At 42.7% G+C, this 12255-nt stretch overlaps 1 protein-coding gene across 1 annotated transcript in view; it reads left to right on the top strand.

The window, feature by feature from the left end:
• Nucleotides 1-12255, top strand: part of LOC147724750 (uncharacterized) — a 427049-nt gene that overhangs the window by 135870 nt on the left and 278924 nt on the right. The window contains exons 6-7 of the mRNA XM_086966280.1: nt 2221-2319; nt 5404-5505. Of these exons, the coding sequence (XP_086822406.1) occupies nt 2221-2319; nt 5404-5505 (201 nt within the window). The remainder of the gene's footprint in view (nt 1-2220; nt 2320-5403; nt 5506-12255) is intronic.

The raw sequence follows: 12255 nt of genomic DNA, 5'->3' as shown, positions 1-12255 counted from the left end.
ATCCCGTCCACCTTTTGCTCAAGAATCCCACATTTATCCTGTATAGCCCTCTGATTGTGTTCGGAGGTTTCGAATCTAGACAACATATCCTGTCTTAAACTCAGTAGAAGATCTGTCACTTGAGTTTTCAGGGGGCCCCTCCCTAGGCTCCCTGCTCCATCCTCGCTCCTTCTTCATTGGGTTCTGGGGGGCCCTCCCTGTTAGAATCCTCCTCTGGGACAGGTAGGCATAGATTTAGGCCCCGGCTCAGGCCTCAGAATAGACGTGGAAACATTTTGTGCAGGAGTGCTCAGAGCTCCTAGGGTACCAGATATAATTTAATCTAAGCTCTCTTTCCCAATCCCCATAAGAGGAGAGAACCGATTCTCCAAACTCAGTGACTCATCCAAATCTTTCTTCCCTGTAGGTGTAGCTGGAGCACCTACACCCTTTCCTATATCCTGAAGGGACTTCTCAGTTCTTGCTGGATCAGCCACAAGCTCCATGATTTTAAAATATGACCTGAGCGAGGGTGGTGGTTTAGAGAATGAAGCTGCTGTTTCTTTTTTACACTTTCTCACCTTTCCTCCCTTTGAAGGTTTCTTAACCGGAGTAATAGCTTGGGGGTACTAACTTGTTTTTCAATAGGACTCCTCCTATACGGAACAGAGTGCAAAAGATATCTACTCTGTCCAGTTAAGGTAAACCTTATACCAGCTTCTTCCAGGGCTCCGGTACTCTCACGACCACTAAGTGTGTTTGGCCCCTCTAAAACTAGCTGCTCCTACCCCCAAACTCGTTTAGTCTCCGACCCACCTGTATCCTTTTCTCCCTGTAATCCACTGGTGCTCAAAACACTCAGGGGTAGGTCTCTTGATGCGGGTTCCTTCTCCTCCTCCTTCTCCATCCACTCCTGGATCGCAATGGACTTTAGAATCTGCTCATAGAATGTTATTACGGGGGTAAACCCTCCACTAACCCAGCTTCTTTCTAAATTCTTTTCAGCCCCCTGAGCTTGCCATACACGATCATAGGCAATGGAAACACTAACCTTCCCCTCCGCCCCTCTATAAATACACTGCACCCTTGTTATTGCCTTCCGAGCAAACCTCATAAAGACCCCTGCCCGATCCCATCTTTCTTGGGGGGTGGAGTCACGTCCTGCTGAAAACGAGTCGGTATTAATGCTCATATGTAAATAAAAAAAGAACTCACGATTATGCAGGAATTAATTAGTCCAGAAAATCCAGGGAATATGCCCGAGAGGGGCGGAGTCGCGTCCTAAAGTCCTGGGGCCTCATTTATGAAATGTGACGCATCGCCGCGTGAAAACAGCGATGGGTCACTTTTCACTGCACCCTCCTTGTGACACCAATGATGCGTCATATTTACAGTATGACGCATCATGGCGCAAGGAGTTACAGATACGTCAGTATTTCTGACGTATCTGTATGGTGCAAAAGTGACGCATTGCTGGAGTGTGTCACAAAAGTGACGCAACTCCAGCAATGCGTCCTTTCACAAGGGGCAAGTCCCATGTGAAAGGGCCTGCATCAGTCTTACGCCTGCTGTGAGGCAGGCGTAAGAAATTGACACATTTGAGTCCTAGAAGTGGCGCAGTGAAATCTTATAGATATCACTGCACTTCTATGACCCGTTCTTGTGTCAAAACGCCCCCCTGCATACATTATACCTGGAGCAGGTATAATGTGGCGCAGGGGTTTACAAAGTGACGCAATTACCTAGATATGTCACTTTGTAAATATGGCGCAACAAGGCGCATTTTTTACGCTGCTGGTGTGTCACAAAGAGTGACGCACCGGCGGCGTAAAAGTGACGCACTACCTCATAAATGTGGCCCCTGGAGTCTGCCGAAAGCCTGAGAGCCGAGTGCTAAGGCTTAACAGTAAACATACATAATGGGCGCAGGAAACCACTTAGTCCGAAATGTCTCGAGCTGAGAAACCCCATAAAAACCACCAACTCGCCTTACTTAATCGCAGCATGTCCATTACCACTGGACCACTTGTAATGGCATTTCTGGGTATTCCTGAGTGCATAAATGGTTCTTAATTCCAGTTACACATGTTTTCATGCAGTCCACACTTACAGTCTAGTGACAGTCTAGTCTTTATCATTTATTGTGGTGCATGCATTTTTGAGCAAGATGCAATTGATATAACACACTTTCAGCAATATGTCCACGTTCCTTTTCTTATTAATGTAATTTGGTCTTCTCAGAAATATGGAGACACTGTACTGCACGCCTGCTGTCGGAAGAAAGAACTAGAACTGTGCAAGCTGCTGGTTGAATATGGAGCAATGGTGGATGAACAGAACGTAAGCGATATACTAATAAATTGCTTTAATTATCTATTCCTAATTGACCGATTGTACTGCACTTTTAATGCTGGAATGCCCTCCCTGTTCACATCAGAAGTGCACCATTCTTTCTCCTCTTCAAAATATTACTGAAAAAAGTTCTCAATGCAAATATCTACATAGCTGAGCCACAACTATTTAACTAAAGTGACCTAGCTTTGCTTGAAATCAAACTTCAAATAAAACTAGACATTAACAATCAACATGCAAATTATCACTTTATTTTCCTTTATGCCATATGATTAATTTCCACAGCATTGCATATTTTGCACGGTTTACACTTTGCCACTTGTCATTGTGTGGAAATTTGTACAGGATTGTATATTTTGAGTGCAAATCATAAGCAAGACACTGCTGGCTTGCTTTAGCACTATACTGTAAAGTTAAGCATCACACAAAAAGTCATTTTTTGTGCTAGCGCAGATGAAAACATCATTGGCCCGTGATTTGTTAATATGGTACAGCACAATCATTTAAGCTTTGCTCAATGCAGCACTGCAGAATTTTGCTTAGGGCCTGTCCACCACACCCTGCACTTTTTCACCCCTCTCCCTGAACCTACTTAGTGAGGGCCACAGCGCAGACAAGCAACATGCACGCCAAAGACAAGTCCATCTATGCCCGACTGCACCCACCACTAGAAACCCTGGTCCCCTCATGACCCACTGTTACCGCTCTGTAATCCTCCATAGCCTCAACCATGGCTGCCACTCGCTGCACCACTGCTGCACCGCAGAGCTAACTATAACTTGCACCACCGCCGTTCACTACTAATGACCGCACATATTACATCACTCGTAGCATATTCTATGACATCATGTATGACATCACTGACGATATCTCTGATGACATCATCAAATGAGTGTGCTTGTTTGTTTTATAGTTTACATAGTGGCTGGTAGCTACCTTATTATTTTCTACCTGATTATGTACAGCCTGTGCCCAGGTACTGGATGTTAGTGGTTACAAAATGGATGTGCTTCTAATGCATCATATGCATGTAGAGGTATTGAACACATTATAAATATTTGTATTGAAGAGTAACCCTGTGTGCAAATGACAGTTGACTACTTCTGTCCAGTATGATCCACAGGTCTTTTAGCTCTGTTGAGAAAGTTTCCAACAGGACTAATATTCTACTTAGTAGATACTAAGGGGCAGATTTACAAGCCCCATGAAACACTTTTGCGTCGCCGTTGTGTCACTTTTTGTGACGAAGCGGCAGAGTAAACAATGCGCCACGTTTTGGCCCATTTATAATGTGACGCATCTAGGGAGATGCGTCATAATGTAAAGCCCTGCGCCACATTATACCAGGATCAGGTATAATGTATGCAGGGTGGGCGTTCCCATGCAGGAAAACCTTGTAGAAGTGACCCAGTGAAATCTACAAGATTTCACTGTGCCACTTCTAGGACGCCGCTGCGTAAAAACCCTACGCCTGCTTGGAGCAGGCGTAAGGAGTGACACAGTGTATTGGGAATAGGCCTCCCCGTGCATTGCTGGAGTTGCGTTGTGCTTGCGACACAACTTTAGCAGTGAGTGATTTTTGCACTAACAGATGCGTCAGAATTGCTGGCGCATCCGTCAATCCTTGTGCCAAGGTGCGCCGTATTGTAAATACAGTGCATCCATGGTAGCGCAAGGGTTCGCATGGAGGCACAGGGAAACTGACTCATTTGTACAGATGCACCAGCATCTTATAAATCTGCCCCAAATACCTAGGTCACCTAGCAACCATGAGTTAGAAAGATTTGTCTCAGCATGACATTTCCACATAATTTAGAAGATTGTGTGCACCAGATACCGACCTATGAACCTGTGTTTGTTTAGTTTTTAGAAGATTGTGTGCCTGTAATGTTTTCAGCACAATATGCAGCCTGCAAGTAGTATTAAACTTAGCACCTTCAGTACAGGTTTTCCATAGATTGTGCACTCTTCCTAGTAGATACTGTTTAATGCTCTGGGATGTATTTCTCATGAGAGTTTCACTATCTACAAACAGTGTGGTACACAGTGATCTCTCTCCATAGAGAAAACATTGTTTATTGTACCCACTTTTCTACTCGTATCCACTTCATTTCTCAATGTGGGTTCGGTGACTGTGAGACGTTTGATGCAGATAAAGGCTGTCCATAGTAGGTTATTAAATTTGGAAGAGACATCCAGTATCTTGTGTGACTTGACTTTCTCTGAACACTTTAATACCAATTGAACACTATGTGCAATAAGGGTTTCCCATATATCTGTGGCTGCTTGTTAATGTGAGCTAAGCTACCCACAAAGTGTATGGTATAGGGTTAATGCTGCACATAACCCATGCTTGACACTCCCAATGGAGTTCTATCTGTGATGGCAATAATAATGCTTCATATTATTCTGAGCTATTTTGTACTTACTTTCAGGCCTCTAATGCCATACTGGTCTATAGAGCAGGATGTGCAAAAGAAGCTTGAATGATGTCATCAATGATGTCATTTGACATGTCTTCGGTGACGTCATAAATGATTTGATAGAACATGCCAAGAGAGATGTAATAGGTGAGGTCATAAGCATTTTGCATGGCGGGCGCAAGTTATAGTTAGCCCTTCTAACTACAACTGGTGAATTTCTGTATTTTTTTTAGTTCAAAACGTTAATGTTGTCACTGATATATTCGCCTAACTATAATGTTACTTTAACCTTTGTTGTTTTCTGTGAATTTCTAAGATTTTTTTGATGGAAAATGTGATATTTTGGTCTTTGGGCCTTAGTCCCAAATACAAGAAAAAGGGGAGGGGCTCATATTTAGGTTCGGGGATCCCATCCACCTGGCCAATACCAATAAGAAAGGGGAGGGGGCCGGAAGAGATTTGCACACCACCCTCTGGGATGTTTTTAGGACTGAAATGTTTATAACACTAGATCCTTGCCCTCCATCCCATCAAAAGGTTTTCCCATTTTCCCTTATGCTCATTCGGCTCTGCTCAAAACCATTTTATGGCAGCTCATGGTGGTTTCCTGCCATTTGAAGCAACCCAGCTTTAAATCTTTCTGTTACAGGATGAAGGTCAGACTCCTCTGCACATTGTCGCTTGGGAAGGTGATGAAATTATTTTGAAGTTCCTCTACCAGTGCAAAGCCAACGCTAACATAGTGGACAAGGTAAAGCTACATCCTTCAGTAAAGCCTGGTGTGATTTTAGAATTGTGATTGCTCCTTTCAAAAACTGAAAAGGAGACAAAATCCTAAACTTACTACTATTGGTACTCACAGAAGACATTTAGTAGTAGTAAAGTTAGGATTTTGTCTTAAATTAAGATCTTGTCTTAAGTTAATATTTTGTCTTAAGTTAAACTTAAGTTTGTCTTAAGTTTTGGTTTTAAGACAAAATCTTAATTTAAAACTAAATCCTAATTTAAAACAAAATCCTAATTCAAGACAAAATCCTAATTTAAGACAACATCCTAATTTAAGACAAAATCCTAACTTTACCACTACTAAATGCCTTCTGTGAATACCAAAAGTAGTAAGTTTAGGATTTTGTCTCAGATTAGTTCTGTGAATCGGCCCCAAAGTCTAAAAGGATACTTTATAGTTTTCACATATAATGCATGAACACACAGACCATCGTGTATTATTGCTTGAAATCCAAAACTCGTAACTGTATCTTCCTTACAAAAGTGACTGACCAGCCTCAATTACATCAGGATAGAATCTTTAAGGGTCATCGGGGGTCCTTTGATCCTCTAGCACTTGACATGAATACAGAAAACTTAGGTCAAAAATGCTAACTTTAATCCTTCATCATATACATAATTTAAACTGATGCTTAGGTGGCGAGCCATGACTGAATAATTCATCCTGGGCACTCTAATGAGTAATGCTGAGTTGACAACATGTGTTTTCAAAGAAAGATAATCTATGTAACTAGTATAGATGTAATATCTTCTCATAGAGTCTGATATTCGCATGATGTGATCAGCAGCAACCCGTGCAGGTAAGAGCGGTGGGGCGATGGGGCCAGGTGAGAGGGGATTTCGACAGACGACGAAGAGGGAAAAATTATTATTTATTAATTTTTCTCAAGTTGTCTGTTGAATCACCCCCACCTCCCTTTCCCCCCCAACAAGGCCCCACTGCTCTTACCATGCACAGGCCATGGCTTGGTGTGATACAAATATGATTGATGATTGTGCCCTGCGTGCAAAGCCTGTCCATTTACTTTTCTTCTGCTCACATTAGTTATCTCTGAGGAATAAATTGATATTTCCATAGTGTAGACTTGCTGGTCTGGGCCATTTTCTTGAGGTGGTAAGAACTTTATGTACTGACACTAGTAGATCAATAGTTTTTGGCCTCTCGAGATTGTGGTACGCACTGTGGATCAGGTGTAGGAAGCTACCTGCATGAAGCACTTTATTCTTCTAGGCGTTACTGTATTTTGCTCTTTGCACATCTGATTTTTATGAAATTGTTTTTAACATATTGATTTCCAAATGTTTATATCCCTGTTTTTATACTTGTGCTCTGTACTTTTTTGGATCCTGGTGATCGTAATAAAAGTTTTGATGATGATAATACAAATATATATGTATAAGCCAAAATGAAGCTGTATTTTGTAACCGACAAGCGGTGTGTAGGTTGAGACTTTACATGAGGTATGTGACAGCTCAATTGATACCAACTGTAGGAAATTACCATCTTTTTTGTGTGGTTTTCCGGCAATGTTTACCCTAGCTGTTTTGTTGGCATTAGAGTTCTGTACACTTTACCCTTGCTAAACAAGAGTAAAGTGCTTGTACTCACCATTTGAACTTGTCAAAACTGGCTTAAACCTGATTGGCGCAATTAATTGTCCTATAAGGCCATAGTATAGGTAGGAAATACACCCCTGGCATGGAAAGTTAAATGCCACATATGTGTGACTACGGCACTTGTTGTGCTATGCACTACAGTGGCAGTGAAAACATGGCTTCTGAACTACCCTGTGCAGCCTGACAGCACCAGCTTGTACCCTGCTGCATTGACCTGTCAATCACCCTTTTGACAGGTAGGAAATCTGATTTTAAATATTACACAAGTCACCCCTAAGCACACAATGCTGCCCACAAGTAGTGTGCATATGTTGGAGAGGAACATGTGTGACATTAGAAATGGCACATTCCCCCATTAACTAGGCCCAAAACAACATTGTCACTGGTCAGGTGGTAAATGGCACAAAGAAGAAGTTAAAGTATAGATTCTATACTTTAATTCATAACTTTTGGCATGTACCAGCTACAGACTCCATTGAAAGACCTTTTAAAATATATTTAATGCCTCGCCTGATGCTGCTGGAGGCTATTTTCATTAGCTCTCCAACGATTGCCCAGCAAGTACTTGGCCTAAGTGAGCTGAGGAGGAGGTGTTAAAACTGCTCCCAGAACAGAGACGATGGCCTCGGTGTAGGTAGGTGATTGTTTCCCCTTGCAGGAGACTAGTTAGGATGCACCCAAGAACTTAATTATCTTCAAAGTGGCCTGCCTGTCACAAGCAAATTTTAGGTGAAACCTAGAAAGGCTGCGTTTGTCACCTGAGTCAGGCTGGCACCAAACCCAGTGGGAGGAAAGCTACTGCCAGAACCAGTTTTAGACACCACAGAGGAGGTGGCTGCTCATTACATCGGCTACACCTCTGAGTGGGCACACAGGCTCTGCACCACAAGAATAAAAGGGTTTCCCCATCTTGTATTTTGAGACTGAGGGGCACTTTGGGATTGCTATCAGTAGGGAAAACACGAACTGCTGAAAATATGGGTGGGATTGCTCCTGGAAACTTTTTCCCCATTGGGTAGGGAAGAGCTAGGAGTCCCCCTCACCAACTAGCTGGTGCCAGGCACAAATGAGGCATCCCCAGGCACCATCCTCGCTTACTAGACCTGCTGAAGACCAGAAGAAGACCTGAAATTCTGCTTGTAACCTACGATGACCCCTCAAGGACTGGACCTGCTCGCACTTGTACCCAGGACAATGAAGTAGACTCCAAGCATCAGTGGACTGCCCTCCCAGCTGACCAGTGGCAACTGGGCCTGAACTGGACTCTGCCAGACACTCTCTAAGTGCCCCCCTAAGGTCCTAGGGTTTTTTAGAAGTGTGCTTCTATGGTTGTTTGGGTACCAGAACATTTTTGGGAACTTTTGAGAACTCTTCCTCCAGGGCCCCACAGGACCTGCCAGAAAAAGTATCTGACTCGAGCAATCCCGCAGCATCAGACTGAATTTCAGCTTTGTCCTGCTCAAAGGTTCCCGTACCTCAGAAAAAGCTGCTAAATCCCATTCTGCTTTGGGACTTAGACAACTTACTGTGAGGAATCTCCGAAGCCCCAGAATGCCGTCAAGACCAATCTGCTTCAGGTATACAGATTCTGGTTCATCAGCATCGGATAACATTTCAGAGGGTCCTGAGCAGGGAGGATTTTTTACTTTAAAACTTCAAAAATTCATATCCCGTTGTTGGACTTTTGTTGTTTCGGTGTCATTTTGTTTACGACATTTCACTCCGTTTTACAAAATTTGGTTTGGTATTTTAGTTGCTTGGTGTTTTGAATTTATTACTGTTTTGACACTGCATAAATAGTTTACACATAGCTACTAAGGGATTCGGGTTTTAGTTCAGTTTAGATGTAGATGAAGATGAGTTTTCATCTTTACAAGAAGTGTTATTTTCCTTTAGATGGGCAATTTACCACCACAAATAATAATACCCGTTCTTACACCTACTACAAGAAACTGGGTTACTGGTGCAGGCCATGAAAGGAACGATCACAATCCCTGTTAGGGTGAACCACAAAAGTGTTTAACCATCTAGTAGCTTAGCATAAAGCAGTCAGGCTTATATTAGAGGGAAAGGGTAAAGTATCTATGCTGCTCACAAACAGTTATAAAGTGAAAGCACAAGAGAAGATAAATCCCAAACCAATTAGGAAAAGAAAAATAGAGTCAATTTTATTAAATAAAATAATACCAGAAGGACAAACATCCAATCAGTAGACCCGGAGAGATTCAATTTTATAATTTGAATGTTTAAAATAGGTATAGCGCAGAAAAGCACAAAGCACTACTTGTAGTCATCTGGTCATGCTAAACCGGGGAACGTCACAAGTTCAGACCAACAGCAATGGAGCATATGCGGATATACAGGCAGCAGGTTACTCCAAATGAAAAAGTTACCTTCTCGACTCTGGCACAAAGAGTTCAGTTTGCAGTGGAGGAGGTTGTGAGGAGCATATAGTGCTTTGTGGAAGGTCATCACTATAGTGCAAAAAGCAGACTGGGCGTTTGGAGTTGTGGTTGCTGTAGCAAAAAAAGCTGGTTGGGCATCATGGGCAGTCATTGCTGGACATTCACATTACTACAGGCCCACTAATAGCTTTTAATATACAGACCCTGCGTACATGTGGTACCATTTTCTAAGATGGACTTACAAGTAAATTAAATGGACCAATTAGATGTAAGCTAGTTTTATCATGTTAGAGGAGAGATTACAGGCACTTTAGCACTGGTTAGCAGTGGTAAAGTATACAGAGTCCTGAAGTCAACAAAAATGAATTCAGCAAAACAAGAGGGGGGAAGTTAAAATGCGTGGGGGTTGTCCTGCAGAGGTGGCCATGTCCAAATATATTAAAGTAGTTTCAACTATAATCATGTTAATTCATCACTTGTGCATTGGAGCCAATTTAAACATTATTACTATTCACTATTATTTATTTATTGCATGAAAATGTAGATTTGGAATAATACTTCCACACAGGGACTGATCCTGATGACATTGATTAGAATAGATGCAAGAGGGCTTGACTGTGGGTAGGCTTTGTTTTCATGGAACATGACATTCTCAAGGCAAGAAGTGACTCAACAGCACACTCGTTGGAAGGGTGGAAACGTGGGTTGGACTGCTCCCTCAGCGCTCAATGGCCCATTTTCGTGGCCCAGTGCTGCTCTCAAAAATGTAAAGAATTTTGAGGAGAATAGACTCAGTACAGAGGGATCCACCTTGAGCTGTTTAATTGAAGACCCTTGACACTATACATGGGCATATAAATGTTGAAACCCCGCACAGTGGAAGACTGGGGTGATCACAATGGAGGGAATTGACGGGGAATGGAATTTTAGGCTATCCAGGTACCTGATGGAGCTTGGGCAACTTGCTGTTTTGTCTGTTACGTCGCAATTTCTGACTACAGGGTTATATTGTATCTTATGTAAAACAATGAATAGGTTATACAAAACATTTTAAAAAATCCAATAAATGGAATTGGTGATATGAGTTTTTAACTTTTATATAAAAATAGCGACAAAAAGGGCAAAGCATCAACTGTGGGCAACTGGTCACATTCAACCGGACACGGGTAAGGTTTAAGGCCAACTGTGATGGGGTAGGGGTCTGATACAGTGACCAGCTGTGTCCCTTTCAGTAGTTTTAAATTCTGACTTAGTCACTGTAAAGGAACTCAAAAATCCTCAGTGATGCAAGGCAACAGGTTGCGGAAGCTGAGTCCACAAGGCCAGATAGCCATTGGATGAATTCCTGGTGAAGTCATAGACTTTTGTGGGAAAGCTCGGGTTAGGGGAAATTCTAAATTCTCACCTATGGAAGGTCCCTCACTGGCTGGATACTTTTGGCTCCTTCACCCATGAAAGATTTCTACCTTTGAATTCCACCAGCGGGGCAAGACTGAAATCTGTAGCTGAATAGGGCTCCATGAGGCCGAATACCTTCTCTGCGACTTCCCGCTGAAATGGATTTGCTGCTGCAAAATAGCTCAGAACGGCAACAGCCTTATTCTTTGCCCCAGTGGCAACACACCTTGGTCACAAACGGCTCAAAGACTAAAATGTTAGTATTTGCTAATGCAACAAAAAATCAAACTTTACCTGGAGCCTGGGTCTAGTGAAATCAAAACTGCTGATGCCTATAACTACCTGGGTGTTTGAATACAAGTAAAAGGAGCAGCAAAAAGCACTTGAGGTGCACCGTGGCAAAGGCCAAATCAATAATAATTAAATCCTACAAACTAAATAACGCCCTAGAAAGCCCATCTACATCACAATAAAACTTGTACTAGCATCAACCCTTCTATCACTGATTAAGTACGGCCACGACCATAACATCATGGACAAATATCAGCTCAAGGCTTATAAAATATTTTTCAGATTGCCAACATACCTCTGGAACACCCTAATAAGTCCAGAATTCGGTCTGGAAGGCCAAACATGGGCAAGCATGGCTTCCGAGAGGCCGGTATCTGAGTTCCAGCTGTGGGCTGCTTTTTGGGCAGCCTGTGGGGCCGATTTGGGTGGTGTCTGTGTTGTTCAGGTGCCGTCTTCAGCCCGGTGGTGGCCTGAGTGGCCTTTCTGGAGGCAGATGGACATCCATTACCTTCCTTTTATCAATGGGCAGAGGCGTCACTCCCTTTCTCCCACTGGGCCGGCCCAGTAATGTATGCATTTTGAGCGGGGGCAGGGTTCAGGGGTCCTGAGCAGAAGTGGCCTCACTTGTTTTCAGGTGTGTTTCACCAGTGTGAACTAATCCGTGCATTTTGTTTTATCTAAGTAAAGTTAAGAAAACATGCCTCCATAATTGTTGTTTGTCAATTGTCCCCCCCCCCTTATTCCCTCCCTCAGTATGGTACAGGACTGTGCCCTACCCCAACTGCTGTTGTTTTAATAACCCTGATTATAATCTATGATCTAATACTAAAAAAAAAATGCTTGTCCGGCTGGACATGGTAACTATATAGTATCCCATCGTGGTCTATATATGATTGTCTGTCTATTTCTCTAAATTGCTAAGGACCGATGTTCTTTGAAGTCATGATTGATACCCGTGGTCCTAGCCAATGTTTCGGGTCCCCTTGTTTACTTTTTAAGTACAT

The sequence above is a fragment of the Lissotriton vulgaris genome, chromosome 4_1 (assembly GCF_964263255.1).
Source record: "Lissotriton vulgaris chromosome 4_1, aLisVul1.2, whole genome shotgun sequence".
Lineage (NCBI taxonomy): Eukaryota > Metazoa > Chordata > Amphibia > Caudata > Salamandridae > Lissotriton > Lissotriton vulgaris.
This window is presented reverse-complemented; position numbering and strand designations above follow the sequence as displayed.